General features: G+C 37.0%; 3 protein-coding genes across 4 annotated transcripts in view; 1 reads left to right on the top strand and 2 right to left on the bottom strand.

The window, feature by feature from the left end:
• LOC126753192 (40S ribosomal protein S8) overlaps window positions 1–20267 on the bottom strand; it is a 390246-nt gene that overhangs the window by 337990 nt on the left and 31989 nt on the right. The window lies entirely within an intron of this gene.
• LOC126753181 (angiotensin-converting enzyme) overlaps window positions 992–20267 on the top strand; it is a 139850-nt gene continuing 120574 nt past the window's right edge. The window contains exons 1-8 of one of the 2 annotated variants that reach the window (XM_050464415.1): window positions 992–1185; window positions 2964–3404; window positions 3475–4086; window positions 4952–5110; window positions 5166–5406; window positions 5475–6202; window positions 7497–7600; window positions 7699–7797. In XM_050464415.1, the coding sequence (XP_050320372.1) occupies window positions 3147–3404; window positions 3475–4086; window positions 4952–5110; window positions 5166–5406; window positions 5475–6202; window positions 7497–7600; window positions 7699–7797 (2201 nt within the window). In that variant the 5' untranslated portion in view covers window positions 992–1185; window positions 2964–3146. Of the gene's footprint in view, window positions 1186–2926; window positions 3405–3474; window positions 4087–4951; window positions 5111–5165; window positions 5407–5474; window positions 6203–7496; window positions 7601–7698; window positions 7798–20267 lie in introns of both variants that reach the window. The other variant, XM_050464416.1, reaches the window with a different exon arrangement.
• On the bottom strand, window positions 15839–18992 carry LOC126753186 (skin secretory protein xP2). Its single transcript, XM_050464423.1, has 2 exons — window positions 18981–18992; window positions 15839–17104 (listed from the first exon to the last, which is right to left on the bottom strand). The coding sequence occupies exons 1-2, from the start codon at window positions 18990–18992 to the stop codon at window positions 16007–16009; spliced, it is 1110 nt and encodes a 369-aa protein (XP_050320380.1). The 3' UTR covers window positions 15839–16006.

Here is a 20267-nt window from a genome sequence, read left to right as displayed (position 1 = left end):
AATTACTTTCGCACACACACGCATACAAACGCACGAGTTTGGCAGCGCTGTCACTCACGGCAAATGATTAAAGCCACCCTCGAACGCGAGTTGGGCGCGATGGGCGCTGGTTGGGTGGCACTGCGGGCGTAATTGTTGGCATATGCTATGCGCTGTATATAAAGTACATATGTGCAATTTAAATACATATGTAATAGCATGTGCGCATGCGAACATCGCTTGCTTTTAAGTACTTAATTTGAACTTATGCTCATATGAAAAAGTGTCTGTATTGTACTAACTGTTGTTGTTGCTTTTAAATGTACAAATGCTTTGCTAGGCGCTCAATTGTTTGCTGTTGTGTTCAAAGCTTATGAATTTGTGTTTTTTCCTTAGCAAAGAAAAGCGTTTTCCTCAACCGCTCTAACTTGTCGTGTTTCAAATATTTTAATGTGATTTTTGCCTTTGTGCGAACCGTTCCATTGTTATTTGTTCTACATGTGTTTTTGTTATTGTTGTTCAGTGCTAATTTCGATTATCTCATACGAGCACATAGCGCACTTACTTATAGTATGTACTATATAGCTAAGTATTCACCTGTATGTACCTATGTAATCACCTGTGTGTATGTATGTCAGCCCGTTTGTACTTTCGTAGTTATGTACTGTTGTTATCTTCGTAGTGTGTGTTGTTGTTGTTATCGTCGTCACTTGTTGCTTTTGTTGCTGTTGACAACGCCACCGCCGTCGCCTGGCGTTCATAGCTGCCGCTTGGCCGCTTCAGTCGCGTCACTGTCGCGCGTGTGTGACGTTACAATTTCCCCCCTTTAAACTTAAAAGTAAATTTTTTCAATGCAAAATAAAAATTTGTAATTTTATTTGATTTCATTTACTTTTGTTTTCTTCACACACTGCTTGCCTCGTATGAGCTGAGCTGCTTTGCCTTTTTGTGCCATTTGTTCTTATGTGCAAAGTTGAGATTTGTATTTATTTGTAATTTGTGCTAACTGAAGTTGGAAGTTTTTCAGTAGTGTACGAGACGCGCTGCCAAACGTTGCGTGTCGCTTTGAGGCTTAGACAAATTGCGATTCCCTTCAATAAGTAGCAAAGTAGAAATTTCCTCGATTAATTGAAGGGCGCTTGGAATTATTGAAAGTGCGGTTGTGCTATTTTATCTAATGTGTTTATAAATAGTTTGAGAGCTGTTGTAAGTGTACTAAACAAAAAATTGAAGAATAGAGAATTTAAGAAATTTTTGTTTTTTCTGGTTTAAAAAGTGTTGTAAAGTGTCCTTGAATACTAAAATAAAAAATTGAAAAAAATAATAATAATTTGAAGTGATGCCTAAAACATAATAAAAGTGAAAAAAAATAGAAAATAAGTATCTTTGAATATAAAAAAAAAATAGAATAAAGTAATTTGAAGTTAAAAAATTAAAGAAAAAATATTTTTCTCAAATTTGATTAATACATAAAATTAAAAATAAAAATCATAAAAGAGCAGGAATAGAATAGGCAAGAAAAAAAGTGACTTCGATTGCTCACAAGCTTTAAAATCCTTAACAAATAAAAAAGTTTTTTTTCTGTGACGAAGGCCTAAATAGCCAGTTCCCTTAGTTTCCTAGAGTATCTGTAAATTTATTTACAGGCCATACTTAAAAAATAAATAAAAACAAAGAAAAAAAAAAATTTGTGAGTTTGTATGACCGCTATATGCTATAGTGGTCCGACCTGAACAATTCTTCGGAGATTATACCGTTGTTTTGAATAATAAGTCATTCCAAATTTCGTGAAGATATCTCGTCAAATAAAATTTTTTCCATATAAGCACTTGATTCCGATCGTTCAGTTTGTATGACAAATGAACAAATTCTTGCTAAGAAAAGGACGCTGGCAAAATATGACATTGATATCTCAAAAACTGAAGGACTAACTGACAGACAGAGTGATGACAGAGAATAAACGTCATGCATAACTTTTCGATTTCCAAAAATATTGGGAAGTCGAAAAAGCCTTTTCGTCTATTCATAAAACTTCCCATCTAAGTTCTCCCCGTGTTTGCTGAGTCATCAAAGATGTGTGTGGTCTAGCGTTGTCCTGATGGAAGACGAAACCCTTTCTGTTGATCAGTTCTGACCTTTTCTCGATTGCTTGCTTCAATCCATCAGTTGTTGAATGTAATGTAGGATCAATGGTTCGACCAGGCTGGAGCAGCTCATAGTGGATGATTCCTTTCCAATTCCATTCGAGGCGTCAATCCTGGCTTTGCGACCATTTGTTGAGTTTAACCACCCTTGAACCATGATCTTTTTCGCTCATTATTATCGTATTTGATCCACTTTTCGTATCCTGTTACCATTCGCTTCAGAAAAGGTTCAATTTCACGTTTCAGCAAAAAATCCCAGATGTTAATTCGGCTCATTAAATTTTTCCCAGACAATTCATGTGGTACCCAAACATCGAGCATCAAAATGTTACAGTCCTGGTCAATCTTTTCTATTTCATCGAATTTTTCAACGATAGGTCGTTCAGAGCGAGGTGCATCTTTCACATCGAAATTTCCAGAACGAAAGCGAAGGAACCATTGTTGTGCTACACGAACTGATACAGCATCGTCTCCGAAAACTTCACAAATTTCATTGGCGTCTTCGCTGACATTCTTCCTTTTTTATACAAAAATTTCAAAATATAGCGAATTACATTTTTTTGGTTAAATGAAGCTTAAAATCTCTTCAAACACTACCATATATGGTATGACGCAATGTGGTTGGTAGCACTGGAGATATGCGACTGCAACAACATTTACCAGTATTGACAAAATACGAAAAGACTTTTTCGACTACCCAATAAATGTTTACATATAAATATACAAATACAATAAAGTTATGCACATAAAATAAATAAAAAATCAAAAAATAATAATAATTTTGTTGAAAAAAATTTTATTAGAAAAAAATAAAATATTCTTTGCTCTTGGAAAACGCAGGAATTAAAACAAAAACATATGTGATCAGTGCTAATTTATAAAATAAAATAATTTTGAAAGCGTCTTGAAAAAGGAAACATAAAAAATACAACTTTAAGAATTAATGCAAAGTGAAAAATCAACCAAAAGTGCTCAAGTTAAGAAACAGAGAAAGCTGCCTGCCCCAAAACAAAAAGCAAAAATATGGCGAATATAAATAAGAAATTGCTTGCATTGATACAGCTAATAGCGGTACATTTAATAGCAGCGCAGGCAGATCCGCAACTTGATTTGCCACCACTGAACCCCGACTCTCAAGGCCCCGAACTATTGTACAATTCGCTCACACCTAGAACGGCAGCGAGTCCGCTGCAAGCATTGGGCGACTTTGATCGCAGCCAACGCTACGGACCGCCCTATTCCAGCGAAGGACTCAATGATGACGGTGCCGATGATTTTAGAGTAAATATCTATATATACTTATAATAAAATATAAACTGAACTCCGCTCTTCCCTTCCATCAATTCCACAGAATGGCCAAACTTATGACGAGCGCATGCGCTACGGTTACACCTACACAGCTAGAGCGCAGAATTTGTCCCGTGCTGCAGCCGATTCACCGTTCAGTGACTACAACAGCAATAACGTGGGACTACAACAGCGCGACAATCCTCGTTATCCCAATCATAATTATGACAACCCCAGCGATCGTTTCGGCAATAACAACCGTTATGCAGATGGCTTCGATGAACGCCAGCGTGAACGTTACAATAACGATAATCCCGATCAGGCACGCTTCAATAACCCAAACAATGATTATAATGCACGTTTCAACGGAAATCAGCCACCAATTGGCGGCAACTTCGATCCGAATAGTCCGTTTAATACAAATAACCCGTATGGCAATGATCGCGGCCGTTTTGATAATCCTTTTAGGCCGAATCAAGATCGTTTCAATTTGAATAATGAACGTTTCTTCGAGAGACAGCGCTTCCAACAGGAGCGTCGTTATCAAATGGAATTGGAGAAGTTGCGGAATCTGCTGGTGGAGACTGATCATAAGGGTTCACTAGAGTGTACAGCGAATGTGGGCGCCCAATGGAATTTCGAGACAAATGTGAACGAGCTAACGCAGGCGGAAGCAGTAAGTAGTGAAGTGAAGGTAGAGAGAGCAGAGAGCGAGGGAGAGATATATGTATAGGTTGGATTAGAATTTAATTTAAAGGTGGAAAAAAGTGCACGGCAAGTTGTGTGCGGTTGCAATTTTTTTATTGAAACATGGCAGTTAAAAATAATGCACCGCTGGCTTTCCAAGGTCATTCTCACAAAAGCCATTCGCTTAGCAAAGGCAAAGCATAGAAGCCAAGTAAAAATCCGGCTGTTTTTCGTCTCTTGTTCGTTTTTTTTTTAGAAAATTTCTCAGCCACTTACAGAGGCTCCAAACCTTTACTAGTGATAATTTTCCCACAAAAAAGTCGCATGTTTTGTTTTCCAATTTTTTGCTTTCGTCGCATTCAACCGATCGGTTTTCTCACGTGCAACGCTGCCTCATTCACTCGGTAGTTGTGATTACTTTGAGTTTTATCCGTACGTGTTCGCATGTAATGCGGTCAAAGCGGCAGTCGGTCGTCAAGGTACGACGTGTCTGAAGCACATATGTATGTATCCAAATACATATGCGTGCATATGTGGGTGTCTCTTTAGATTCCACCTTGAACAGTAAGAATTCAATGCCATTTCAAGCTGGCGGTTCCTTGAAAATAAAACAAAAACCGAACCGAAAACGAACAGAAAACCAAAAAGATCACGTTCAAAAGCAAGGTTAAGGTTGTCTACAAAGAGTCTAAGATTTGATATTGATAACGCCCATTTTGTTTTATATTACCACAAGGTTTACAAGCGAGTTTTTCTGTCTCCAAAATATCTTCAGTATCTTCCTTTACAATTAAGTCCTAATTGTCTTACTTTAACACTGAAAATTTCCATTTCATTGCTTCTCTTTCTACCAGTTCAATGCGCAACAACATTATGTGGACTTTCTGCGCTTGGTAGCCGAGCAATCGAAGAACATAAATAAAGATCTGATACTCGATCGGCGGCTTTATCGACAGTTGATGTTGCAATCGGAAGCCGGACCCAATGCCTTACCGATAGAGACTTTGGACCGCGTAAGTTAGCGAAACGCACGCTGTGAGGTACTCTTAATAATCCTTTATTCTTTAGTACAATCGTCTTATCAATGAGATGCTCTACATCTACAATGAGGCCACCATTTGCGCCTATCAACAGCCCTTCATCTGCAACCTGCGCTATATACCCGATCTGAAGGAGATCATGTCCAAAAGTCGCGACTGGGACGAGCTGCAGCACACTTGGGTGGAGTATCATCGCAAAGCGGGTCGAGAAATGCGCGATGGTTATGAGCAGCTGGTGGATGTGATGAACGAAGTGGCCTATGTAAACAGTAAGTCATTGTAACGCTACTAAGACACCATTGAACCAAATAATAATGATCCTAACCATTTCTTGTAGATGTCACAAATGGCGGTGAATTTTGGTATCTGCCCTATGAGTCGGCCAACTTTCGTCAGGACGTTGAGAACGTATGGGAGCAGATACGTCCACTATACGAAGGTCTACATTCGTATGTGCGCCGCAAACTGCGCGATTACTACGGTCCAAATCGTATTAATCGCATCGCTCCGATACCCTCACATATTCTCGGCAATATGTATGCGCAATCGTGGTCAAACATCTTGGACATAGTTATACCGTTTCCTGGTCGTAAATTGGTCGATGTAACGCCGCGCATGATTGAACAGGGCTATACGCCGTTGCTAATGTTCCAATTGGCCGAGGAGTTTTTCACGTCAATTAACATGTCTGCTGTGGGCCCCGAATTCTATACAAATTCTGTGCTCGAGCAACCGTTGGATGGACGTCGTGTATTTTGTGAGCCATCCGCATGGGATTTCTGCAATCGGCATGATTTTCGCGTCAAAACCTGTTCGGAAATCAGTCAAAAGGGGCTGCTGAGCGCTCATCATGAGATGGCGCACATACAGTACTTTTTGCAGTATCGCCATTTGCCGAAGGTATTTCGCAATGGCGCAAATCCCGCTTTCCATCAAGCTATAGGCGATGCTATTATGCTATCTGTGTCGACCTCGAAACACTTTCAAACGATCGGCTTGTTGCAACGTTCTGTGGATGAGTCAAGTTATGATATAAACTACCTCATTACAATGGCCTTGGATAAGGTGAGTTTTTATGTGCAAGGAGAGTAGAGTATGCCTAAATATTGGGCAGTCGAAAAAGTCTTTTCGTATTTGTAATCAAATTTCTACTAATTTGTTTACATTAGAGAAATTATTCCATCAGTGTAAAACTTTTCTGGTTTCTCGGTGAAAAACTGCGACAAGTAATTTTCACAGGCTTCTCTTGAAACCAACTTTACTCCACTAAGGGAGTTCTGCATTGACCGAAACAAGTAGTAGTACGATGGTGCAAGGTCAGGGCTATATTGCCGAGTCTTCAAAGATGTGTGTGGTCTAGCGTTGTTCTTATCGAAGACGAAGCCCTTTCTATTCATCAATTCTGGCCGTTTTTCGTTCGATTGATTACTTCATCATCATCATCAGTTGTTGACAGTAAAATGTAGAATCAATCGCTCGACCAGGCTGGAGCAGCTCATAGTGAATGATTCCTTTCCAATCCCACCAAACACTCAGAATAACCTTTCGAGGCGTCAATCCTGTCTGTGCACCATTTGTTGAGCTTCACCACGTTTAGACCATGATCTTTTTCGCACATTATTGTCGTATTTGATTCACTTTTCGTCTCCTGTTACCATTCGCTTCAGAAATGGTTCGATTTCTTTCGTTTTAGCAAAGAATCACAGATGCTAATTCGGTCCATTAAATTTTTCACAGAAAATTAATGTGGTACCCAAATATCGAGGTTCTTTATGTGGCCAGCCGTTTTTAAATGGTGCAAAACCGTTGGATGATGAATGTTAAGTTCCTTAGCGATGTCATGGCTGCTTATGTGACGGTCCTGGTCAACCTTTTCCATAACGATAACGTTACGTCGACCAGAGCGACAGAGCGAGGTGCATCTTTTCCAGAATGTAAGCGAGCGAACCATTGTTGTGCTACACGAACAATCGTCTCCGAAAATTTCACAACTTTCATTTCACAAATTTCATTTTTGGCTTGCGTGGCATTCTTCCCTTTTTTATATAAAAATTTCAAAATATAGCGAATTTCTTCATTATTTTCACTCATTTTTGAACAGCTGTAACTTTTTTTCAACTTCCCCGAATTTAATTTGTTTTTATTTAAATGAAGCTTTAGATCTCATCTTTTCAATACTATATGGTATGACACAATGTGATTGGAGATATACGACCGCAACGACATCTATTAACAAAATACGCAAAGACTTTTTCGACTACCCAATAATTTTAATACATGTTGCTTGAGATATAATTTTTGCAAATTAGTGTTATAATTACACATTGTTGAATACGGCAAATTATTGGCTCTTCCTTAGGTCGCCTTCCTACCTTTTGCCTTGGCTCTTGACAACTGGCGTTATGATGTCTTCAGCGGGAATACAAATAAACACACAATGAACTGTCACTACTGGAATCTGAGGTTAGTTTCAATTAACCAGTGTTAAATTATAAGAGAACTAAAAATAAAATATATTTCATTCACAAACATTAACATCAATCTCATTATCTCTTCTCCAGAGAACGCTATGGCGGTATTAAGCCACCAGTGCTTCGCTCAGAGAAGGACTTCGATTTGGGCGGAAAGTACCACATACCAGCAAATATACCATATATTAAGTGAGTAATAAAATTAAGACATATACTTGGGGTGATAAAGCCCCATTATATTTGAGTATGCATATTGCAGAGGTAAACTATTATCAAACTCGTGCCTCTCTCAATATTTTCGGGTTTGTAACACCATCTTGAGTTTACTTTGTAAGTGAACCATTTTTAAGTTAGTTTTCCAGTGTTTGTTGAATTGGGTCATTGGTGTTTACCCTTGAAATGAAACTCAAGCCTTACTAGCGATCTTCTTTCCGCTTTTATTGGCGCTGTATTTCCAGCCAAGATTTCATTATTTCCATATAAGTATCTATATACTTTCCACATCGCTGCGTTTGAAACTGAAAGTGGGAAATGTTAGCTGCCGCGAAATGTAATTCAGGTTTCTTTTGTGCGACTTTCTTTACTTTGCTTCGTCATTTGTACTATTGGTCGTATTACCGTTACATTCACGAGAGTACAATGTGTGGCACTGTTTACGTTTTCCTGAAAGAGTCGCTTTGTTATGACTTAATACCTCGTTTTCTGTTGTTGTTGTTTGTGTTTCCTTGCTGTTTGTTGGGTTGCTTAGCATATACGTTGACTTTGGTGATCGCCTGTGGCCAGTGCTGCCAAAGTCGTCGCTTACTTTGACCCAGTAAACTGCTTTTCATGCTTCACCCATAATCAGCTGCAATATATTGCAGTTGTATAACAACAAAACAATGACAACATATGGATATATGTTGTTTATTCGTGCGGTCGTGTCTTAACGGCGACATTGTACATCGCCACTGTAGAAGCAATGGCGATTTTATGTGTGTTAGGCGGCGGAGGAAGAGCAGTTGCTGTTATAGAAAAGCATAAGGCGAATGAATGTGTGGGAACACTACTGTGAAAAATATTTGTGGTAAGCTAGTAAAACACACCCATTTCGAAGCTGCACCTGACGATGTCATTGACTGATACAATTAGCTGTGGATCGCCGCTTGTTATGTAATGTTATGTGACTTGCGCAATGCAAGTTTGCGTGGTTGCGTGTGTCTGTAATGAGAGCGATTATGTTAATATTAAATAATTTAATGTGCTAATTTAATGATAATAATTTCGAAACTTAGCTTCGATGATGGCTAAGTAAATTTTTATAGTAATTTATGAGACTTGGTAGTAAGGGCATATTCTAGTCCATACGCCCGAATTTCGAGCATTTTTGGCCATTGATAAAAGGAAACAATTTGATATTTTTACTATTCATTTTTTATTATTTGTTTATTTATTTTTGAAGAGTACACAAAATTATTTTAAACATTTATTTAATTGAGTTATTTGTTCTTGAAGGTAAGTAGAGAGGGAGGAAGGGTGTGTCTTCGTCGCCATGATTTCCACCTTTGTGGTATCAAACAATGTTGTATTCTTGATTAGTACGAACGTCGCCAATTCGAGAAGCTGCAAAACTGAAAAAAGTTCAGTTCACAAAATGGATGTTACTCAAAAATGAAGCTCGATTTTTTACTCATTTTTCAATTTTGCCGATTTTTTTTTTTTAAATATTAAAAATTGCAATTTTTCATTTTTGTTACTTTGTGTGAAAGAGAGATATTTAAAGAGGAATATTCGCATATACATACATATATATAGAGCTATTTAAATCATACTCATATATTTATCCATATTGGAAATAAATCGGCTGATCGGCCGCATCAAAAAAAGTTATTTCGAAAAGTAAACGTGTTCCAAATTTCGTCCATTGCTCAAATAGGTCTAGTTGCCAGGAAATCTTAAATCTTGAAAAATACTTTTAGGGCCGAGTAAACAACAGCTCGCCAATCGTTTCTTCTTTTAGTAATTTGGCGCCAATTCGAGATTTTAAGTGCAGCCAGGTCCTTCTCTACCTGGTATCTCCAACGGAATGAAGGTCTTCCTCTTCCTCTGCTTCCTCCGGCGGGTACTGCGTCGAATATTTTCAGAGCTGGAGCGTTTCATCCTTACGGACGACATGACCTAGCCGCTGTCTCTCAATTCGCTGAACTATATCAATGTCGTCGGATAACTCGTACAGCTCGTCATTCCATCGACTGATCGAAGAACCTTTTACTCGAAAACTCGTAACGCCGACTCATCAGATATTGTCATCGTCCATGCTTCTGCACCATACAGCACGACGGGGATGATTTGTAGAGTTTGGTCTTTGTTCGTAGAGAGAGGACTTTATTTCTCAATTGCCTACTCAGTCCGAAGTAGTACCTGTTGGCAAAAGTTATTCTGCTTTGGATTTCAAGGCTGACGTTATTGTTGGGGTTAATGCTGCTTCCAAGAGATACGAAATTATCTACGACCTCGAAGTTAGGACTGTCAACAGTGACGTGGGAGCCTAGTCGCGAGTGCGACGACTGTTTGTTTGATGACAGGAGATATTTCGTCTCACCTTCGTCCACTACTAGACCCGTTTTGCTTTCTTATCCAGTTTAGAGAAAACTAAACTAATGCCGCGGGTGTTGAGGCCTGAAACCTTCTTTGGTATCGAACGGCTCGGAGAGGTTCTTCCCGATATTGACTGTGTCGATCCTTTTTTCATGGGTTTTTTCCAAGATTTGGCGCATGGTGAATATCTGGTCAGTTGTTGATTTGCCAGGTCTAAGGCCACACTGATAAGGTTCAATCAGTTTGTTGACGGTGGGCTTTAATCTTTCACACAATACGCTCCAAAGAACCTTATACGCGATGTATAGCGAGGCTTATTCCTCGGTAGTTGGCGCAGATTGTGGGGTCTCCCTTTTTGTGGATTGAGCAGAGCACTCTTCAATTCCAATCGTTGGGCATGCTCTCGTCCGACCATATTCCAAAAAGAAGCTGATGCATGCTCCTATCAGTTCTTTGCCGCCGTGTTTGATTAGGTCGGCCGGCAAACCATCGGCCCCCGCCGCTTTGTTTTTCTTAAGACGGGTAATTGCTATTTGAACTTCTTCTTGGTCGGACAATGGAACGTTTGCTTCTTCGTCAGCAATTGGGCAATCGGGTTCGACATCGCCTGGTGTTATGTTTTCACTGCCCTTCAGCAGGCTGGAGAAGTGTTCCCTCCACAATTTTAGTATGATCTGGGCATCGGTTACTAGACCACTTCTGGGGTTCTATAAGCACTCAGTTATTTAAGCCACTGTAATTGGCTCTCGCAAGAAATTATATATGTATATCCATAAAATCTCGGCAGTGCCTTATCTCACCATAATTCCAAGCTCTAAATATATCCATCGAAGAAGAGAACTTCTTTCTCCTTTAGGTAAGGAGTTATCTCTTTTTAAGTGTCCATAGTTCATATAAGATTTACACTCATTCTTCATCTCACCATAATTCCGAACTATAAATATATTCTTTGAAGAAAAAAACTTCTTTTTACTGTAGTTACAAATCACTATTGATCTCACCATAATTCCAAGCTCTAAATATATCCGTCAAAGAGGAGAACTTCTTTCAGCAGATCGGCAGAGTTATCTCTTACAGGGGTACGTAATTCTGAAAAGATAGGCACTCTTGTTTCAGTTCATCATAACTTCACGTAGTAATTTAGCTGCAGTAGTTTTTTTGTCAATATTTTGACATATGCTTACTTTCAGCGGCCAAAAAATGTTAAAGGAGAAACATTCTTTGAAGAAAGAAGGGATAACCATTCGAAGTTACAGAATTCTTCATTTTCTTGTTGATTCCTCGTGTATTCCATTAGATTTTACTATGCACATTGTTAGTGGTAACGAAAGTGACAAGTGACATGTGACAGTTAACAAGACCTTGTCGCGCGTGTCAAATCACTGAGCTGTCAAATTCTCGAAACTAGTTAATTAGCAACTGTCAATTTGCTACGAATTTACATGCAGAAACCCGAAAAGGCACAACTAAGCCGAATGTGTAGTAGCGAACACGTCCATTTGCTTCACTCACACGCTTGGCACTGAGGTGGGCCAAAACAGTAAGGCGTTACTGCCTGAATAAAGTGACCACATTAAATAGTTAACTAAGTCACGAGTGTACACCAAATTGACATATCCAGATATGACTGGTGGTCCGGTGTATTTAATTCGCTTGAAAATATTATTTATATCAAAACGCGCTGTCGGCGGTATTTCGCGCTGACATTCGCCGCTATCAAAGGAACACAATGTACGCATGCGCACAAAAGCTTGCCAACAATGGCCAACTGCGACCGCAATTAACCCAGTTTTTCGGCATATTGTTGGATGCTTTTCGGGCCATTGTAGAGGAGCATCGACCAACGCAGACGTAAACAAGCTACAACTAAAGAAACTTTTATTTCTAAAGCAACAATAGTAACAATCATTCCAGCTTAACTACCAACAACAAGGCAAACAAAGTAACACACGAAAAAGAAGGAAAAAATTGTAAAGGCGAAATTTGCATAATTTTTTTGGGGCCATTAAAAAATGACAGTCTGATAACGAATGGCGTTTTATGGGCAATTATTGTGATTGAATTCGTAATGTGGATGTGCGAGAAGAAGTGTTGGCCATTAACTGTGTCAGAGATGTGGTGACAATAATAACAGCCGCGCGACTCTTGACTGAATTGGCAAGCAACTGGCTGGCGTGCTAAGCAAGTTGTCGGCGATTATGTAATAGCATAATCACGGCAGGCGGTAATACACACGCTACGATCATATACTATAATTAACGGAACAAGTGTTGAAAGATTGAGTTTATGTAGTTTGTACTTTCTGGCGGTTGTGGGAATGTTGCCAAATTGAAAAATTTAAATACTCGTGTGTAAGTAAGTAATGTGGAATAAGTCCAGGTGGCCTGTAATATTGGAGTATTGTAAACAACTCAGCCAAATGTAGAAAATGCTTGAATTAATAGCCTCTCATGAAAATTACTTGCTCTGATTAAAAAATGATAAAACAACAAAAAAACGTTAACTGCGGTTACATCGAAACTGTTATACCCTTCACAAATACGAAATATTTCTTATAAGAACTTTTATCGGTCAGTTTGTATGGCAGCTTTATTTAATACTGATCCGATATGCACAATTTCAGGGAGTATTGCAACATTATCTCATACAATAACTCATGCAAAATTTCATATAAGTATCTCCTAAAATGAAAAAGTTTTCCATACAAGCACTTGATGCCGATCATTCAGTTTGTATGGCAGATATATGCAATATAGGTCCAATATATCCCAATCCGATAATGAGCAGCTCCTTGATAAGAAAAGAACACCTACGAAATTTCGGATGGATATCTCAAAAACTGAGGGACTTGTTTCGCTAAATCGACTAAGCTCGTCACTCTGATAATTTATATATACATATATATTCAGGGTATAAATATTTATACATATACCATATGTGTACATTATATCACAAATTGAAAAGAAAAGCAGCTGTAGAGCAATATTTATTTATTAATATTAATAAAGCGCTATCTTAAACCAATTATAATAATATTTTTTTTTTTTAAATACAAAATAAGCTTTATTTTACATTTGAAATTCTCTAAAAAATTTGAAAATTAATTCCCGAAATTAAAACTGCGCTTACGGTCTGCCCTCATGCGCCTAGCAATTGCTCATTCAATGCAATGCATCATTGCCACATGTACTTGTACATGTGTTAGTGCACCGAAACTCATTAAAATTAAGTCAAGACACGAGCAAAAAGCCAAGCAGTGCAATCACTATTAAATATTGCAACACCTGAAATCAATTGTAGCCGACACTCAAAGTGATTGCAGCTAGAGAATACTGTTGCAACATAATGTGCGCCACAACAACAGCAATAGCAATAGCAATAACAGTGCCTCAAATAAGTGCGCTGATTCGCGAACTGTTTGCTTAATTTTCCGTTGGCGCGCGTATAAAGTCAATAGCAAAGCGGTATTGCCGCATTATGTAGTATGGTGGAATTAAGGGTAGATGTGGCACACCCACAAGTTGTGCAAGTATAAGAAATGCTGGAAAAAAATTATAATGACAACGAAAATTATAAGTCTTGTCAGCTATTAGTTTAACGGGTACGGAGAAGTCGGGTTATTGCTGTGGAACTTGCAGTTGCTGATTAGACATTGTTTTTTCTGTTTCTGTTGTTCTATCTACTCTCACATCAGCTAAGTGCGGCAAATTAGTAAGTTTGAAAGATTCATCATTGTATGAAGATGTTTTGAAATTATATGATCTGTAAGCTTATAATTTTTTTTAATGTAATATCAGGTTTTGTAAAGCATTATCGCTTGATTATTTAAAAATCAGCGGATAGTTGAATGTTGCGAGCAATTTTTGAAATTTTGAAGCAACATGTTTTCTAACTATTTGCAAAAGGCAGCGATACAATGAACCGATGTTTGATTGTGATTTTGAAGTCTTTAAGCTTTTATTGTGAAGAAATGAACAAATTTTAATAAAGCTATGGAGATGAATGGCGCTGAAGGAGCAACAGCTCCAGATATTGAACAAATTATTTTTAGTTTTTGTATAGAAATTTAAAAAATTAATAAATATATTTTATTATTATATATACAAAAATAATAAGTGATTTTATTTTGGTATGTAGTATGTTGGAAATTATTATAAAGCAAAATTATCATTTAAAATTTTTTTTTCCATTGAAGATGTCTTCCAAAAATTCTATAAAATTCAAATCAATAAATAGGCACTCATTTGTTTGGGTTTTTAATTCGAATAATTGTTTTATTTCACATTTCATTATTACATCAACAACTTACACATTTCATACAATTAACAGTTATTTGGTAGTAGTAAAGAGTATGTTTTTTTTAATTTTTTCATAAATTTTTTCGTCACATATTTTTTTCAATTATCGCTATATATTTGCCTTAGGTTTTCAGTTTTGATTTCAATGTATAAAAATCATATAAAAATCGTATAAAAAAATCATAAAATAAAAACAAAAAAAAAATGAATAAAAAATAATAATACAATACGGTCACACTAACTCACGCAGGAGCATTACTTAAACTAATTTTTTTGTTACACGCTTTACACTTTTACTGTGTGCAGCGTTTGCGAATATCGTAGCATAGAGTAGAGTATGTAAATATATTGTGAGAAGTAGGTATGTAAGTTATGATTGCATTTGCATATAAGAATATTGTCTCTATAAATGTCTGCAGGTATGTGTTGCATATTTAACTATGTAATATATAGTTAGCGAGCTATTAAAAATATATATATTGCATTATTACAGCACGATTAACACTATTACTTTACTAACAGAATTGATTATATTCATAAACATATTTACATAGACATGCACTTTGATATGTGCTTAGCGTTGAAGCATATCTCAAAGACGATTAAACCTGCAAGTTTCTTAATAAGCATACGCCGCAGCTAATGCCCATTGCTTACATACATCGTTACATATACTGATAACTATACTCATGCTGGCATTTATATACTTCCTCCAATGGGAGTAAATCAACGCAAAACAACAACAAGATCATTTGTCATTTATCACTTAAACTCGAAGTCGAACGCCACCGGCAAGGCAACGCTTGGAAATGCACCTCCGAAAGCTCGAGCGCCTTTGAACTGTCTTCCCAAATCGCATGCGTTGTGCTGGTGGTGTGCGGAGGACGCGATTGGCCATGTCACAGGAACCCCACCCTGTTGGACGTGTCGCAACGGCGCCAAATATCACTGTTGGTCGGAATACTGTGTTATATATTCCTTTGTACAACTTGAAAACTGCTTAAAAACACTTAAAACTAATTATTCATTATATTGTCTATATGTATATATATGTAAAAATGTTTGTTACTTGTTGAGTTTATATAAAAAAAATTATGGCTTAAACTAAAATCGTATCAAATGTACATACAAAAAATAATAATTGGTAAAAGATCAGTTTTATTTTTATGTGTGTAAAGTACGTGTCTCTCAAATTCCAAAACGTTTCGCCTAATTCGAGTTCCAAAACGTTCCAATATCACGATAACGCGGTTACGGTATATCCTACTCAATCTTCTCACATTTCATACATCACTCTGGCGAGTCACAACCTCCACATACTTTTGATTTCCTGCTGGTCCGTCCTAACGTCGCACATTCATAAGCCTTTCTCAGTTAATTTCTCAATGCTGTAACGAAAGAAAGAGGGAGAGATAGGGAAGGAACGAATGTGTTGCGGAGTGAACGTTGACGGAGCGAAAGGCAAAGGCATTTAGGCAATGTGTGTATGTATGAGAGAGAGAGAGTGAGATAGAATTGCCATATTAGTATTCATGCTCCTCATGTTCGTATTCGCCAAAAGATTCCACCTCATGACCACCAAAGTCGTGGCTCTCCTCATGGTGATATTCCTCATGGTGGACGGGCTCGTGAATTTCCTTGTGTACGAATACGGGTTCCTTGTAGGAGATGTGTTTCTCATGGTATTCGGGCACGTGCTTCTCAATGTGAACTGGCACTGGTTTTTCGACAGGTACCTTGACTGGGTAGGGCACATGTTTTTCAACCTTGACTGGGATTTCCTTGATGACTGGGTATGGGGCTGGTACTGGTACTTTGACTTCGTATGGTACGGGTTTCTCAACATGCACTGGCACGGGGTTATCATAGGGCACATGCACTGGTACGGGCACCTTCTTGATCACTGGCACTGGCACTGGTTTCTCAACATGGTATGGTACTGGTTTTTCAACATGATAAGGCACTGGCTTGTCGACATGCACCTTGACTGGGTAATGGACGACCTTCTCAACTGGGTATGGCTTGTCGACGGGCACGTGCACCTTCACGGGGTAGTGCACCTTCTTTTCAACTGGATATGGTGCGGGCACATGAACTTTCACTGGTACATGAACCTTCTTTTCAACCGGGTATGGCGCGGGCACGTAGACTTTGACGGGCACTGGACGATCATAGTGCACATGTACGGGTACGGGTATCTTTTTCTCAACTGGATAAGGCGCAGGCACTTCATGTGGCACCTTTACGATTTCCTTGACCTCATATGGTACATGCTTGACCACAGGGTATGGTTTGGGCACTTTCACCTTAATCGGCACGGGTATATGTTTTTCGACGGGCACATGTACAACCTTTTCGACGGGGTATGGTTCGGGCACCTTCTTGATGATAGTCAGTGTTTTTTCCTCATGTATTGGATGATGGTATGAGTGGTGGTAGTCCTCGAAATGATGTAGGCCACGTTTGGTTTTGGTGCTGTCGCTATCGTCGGCAGCAGCGGCGGAGGATTCCTTGGCACCTTCCTTTGCGGGTTCAGCGGATTTCGCTTCGACGGCCTTTTCGTCTTCGGCGCGCGTGCTGATGGCCAGCAGCAACACCAGGGCGAGCAATGATGCTGAACGCTGTTGCGAGAGAGAGAGTGAGAGAGAGAGTAGGGAATGAGTTAAAAGAGGAGGGGATGAAAAGGAGGATTCGGAGACAAGAAATAGTTGTTGTAAGATTTCAGTAGATTTTAGGATTTGTTTTTGATTTTTGGGAAGTGAAGTTTGCATTTTTTTAAATTTAGAAAAGCAAGAAAATTTGAAATTTGTTGGGAAATGTAGAAGGAGGAGTTAGGATATGTATTAGTAAATTTTCTTTCTAATAAAGTGGAATAATTGTTTCAATAATGTAATTTTTGCTATTTACTAAGTTGATAATAAGGAATTTTAAATGAATTAGTTTCAAGTAAAGAAGCAGTTAGTTATACGGCTACACTTTTTGATGGTTTCTCATAAATCATTTAAAATCCGAATTTGTTTTTTTTATATTTGAAGGATTTTAAAAATAATTAATAAATAAAAATTTTGAAAAAAAAATTAAAAATTCTTTTTTAATAATAAAAAAGTGTAATTTTTGAAAAAAAATTTAAGCAAAGAATTATTTTGTAAATTAAATAAAATTTTAATATTTTAAATATAAAAAAAATTTGGAATAATAAAAATGTGTAATTTAAAAAAAATTTAGCAAGGAAGTATTTTTTTGTTTAAAAAATAATTTTAACATTTTAACAGAAATTTTATTTTAATATTAAAAATGTGCAATTTTTGAAGAAAATTTAAACAAGGAATTATTTTTTTAAAATAATAATTTTAATATTTTCAACATTAAAATTTTTTTTTAATAAAAAAAATATACAATTTTTGAAGAAAAATGTAAGTAAGAATTTTTTTTTTATTTAAATAATTTTAATTTTTTAGACATTAAGGAAAGTTGGAAAATTGAAAATGCGCAATTTTTGGAAAAAAATTTAAGCAAGAAAGTATTTTCTTTTAAATAATAATTTTAATATCTTAAATATAAAAGAAAATGTGTAATTTAAAAAAAAAAATATGGCAAGTAGAATTTTTATTATTTAAATCATGCATTTAATACTTTTTTGAGTAATTTTGAAAAAAAAAATTTTAAGGCCAGAAAAAGTTTTATTTAAAAAGTAATTTTAGTATTTTAAAGATGTTATACAATATTTAATATTTTTAAAACGAAATTATGAAATTTTAGAACAAAATGTGATGAAAGAAGTATTGTTTTTATTTGAAAAATAATTTTGATATTTTTTTTGAATTATGAAAATATCTTATTTAAAAGTATTGAAATATTTTGTAACTAAAACGTAATTTTTGAAATTAAAAAAATTTTTTTTTGGAATATTCGTTGTAAATTTGAGAAAAGTTTGAACGCATTATTTTTTACTTCAATATTATTTGAAATACTTTGTATATCTAGCAAATTTTTTTAATGAATTTTTTAATTAAAAAAAATTAAAGCAAGCCGCATATTTTAACTAAAATATTATTTTAAAATTTTTTTGCACTTTGAAAAATAAATATTTTTTTGAAAAAATCAAGAAAATTTGAGAGCGGTATTTTATACTTCAATATTATTTGAATTACTTTGCATTAATAGTAAATTTTTGAAGAACTATTACTTTGAACAAGGATTTTAGAAAAATAGTATTTTTGAAAAAACAAATCCAAATATCGTTTCAATAATTTTCGTTTCGAATGTTTCTTTCTCACTTGATTAATAACTGTATAAAATTCTTTATCCAAATTGCACCATTTCACTGCTTGTTTCGGGTTTTCGGCAATTCGATTTTATTTTTCCATAATCTCATAATTTCTTTAGAAAACCACAATATTGGCTTTTAGCATTTATCACCCTTGAGTTATTTTATCTTTTATTAATAATATTTTCTCAAACTTGAAGTTGTAATTGCATGATCCCACGCATACATACCAGCAGCTTCATCCTAAATCACAGTTACAACGAAAAGTTGAAATTAATTAAACGCGAAATCCTCTGTCTGATATCCTGCGATGCTATTCCTCACGCACACAGCAAATTCACAATCCTTTAAACACTTTTGCGCAGATATTTCTTCGTTTGCGAAAGGAACTGCAAACAAATGAAATGGAGAAAAAAACGAAAGACTTAAGAAACAAACTCGAGCACTGAATGATTGTAATTCGTCGCTGTTTAACAGAACACTAATATTTTTCTACAACACACGCTGGATTATATATAGAGCAAATATCCAAAGATATATGAATATACATATTTTTTAATATTAAATCAATTTATTGCTTGCTTTTTTGCTGAATTTCGATTTGGTTTTTGTTATTACTTTGTAAACGCCGCACGATCCGTGCACGAGACGCGAGTTTTTGCAGCTACGTGAAGGGAGAGAAGAACGTAAAGCTAACTGTTGTGTATAGCTAAACAGTAAACGATTGAATGATGCCAATTGTGGCCACAGTCTGCACTTTTATAGTTAATTCCATTTTCATTTGGCCAACCGAGTCGTTGCGGCTGCGCGCTTGCCGCCGCTGGCTGGCCGAAGAGCTGGCCGAAAAAGCTGCAGCGGACGAAGGCGAAGAAGTGGAGCAGCAAGCAAGCCAGCCACGGCAAGACATGCAAAAATATGCCAGACAACAATAGTGCAAATAAAAACTCAACAACAACAATAACGACATCTTGCGAGCAATATAGCAGCATGAAAAGTAAAACTGCTGTAATAACAACAATACCAGCAACAACTGGAAGAGTGGCGTTGCTCAAAGACACACATACATGTAAGTAAATGTACGCCAGTTGTGTATGTGTGTGTGTGTGTGGTCTAAAATGAATGTACGCGCGCAGACGCAATGCAGCAGTTTACATATAAGGCAACAACAAATACATGCACGTTGCAAGCAAACGTCGCACACACACATAAATGCAAACGTGCTCGCAACATGCAGCAGTGCAGCGCTAAGCAACCGTGCGGCTCGGCGTAGCGGCACATGCGCTTCTCCATGTTGTCACTGTTGTTTTTGTTGCTATATTGCCACTGCATTGCATATTTGCTATTGCCTTTGTTGTTGGCTTTTATTACTGATTACACCGCCGCCTGTGCGTCCGCAAACACTGCTCGGACGTGCTGCAACAGCTGTGTGTGTGTGTTGGTTTGCTTCGCACATTCGCTAATTTGCTTTAGTTTTTCCTATTGTTTCACGCTTGTGCGCCGTCTGCTTTTAATTTTGT

Source organism: Bactrocera neohumeralis, chromosome 3 (assembly GCF_024586455.1).
Source record: "Bactrocera neohumeralis isolate Rockhampton chromosome 3, APGP_CSIRO_Bneo_wtdbg2-racon-allhic-juicebox.fasta_v2, whole genome shotgun sequence".
NCBI lineage: Eukaryota > Metazoa > Arthropoda > Insecta > Diptera > Tephritidae > Bactrocera > Bactrocera neohumeralis.
This window is presented reverse-complemented; position numbering and strand designations above follow the sequence as displayed.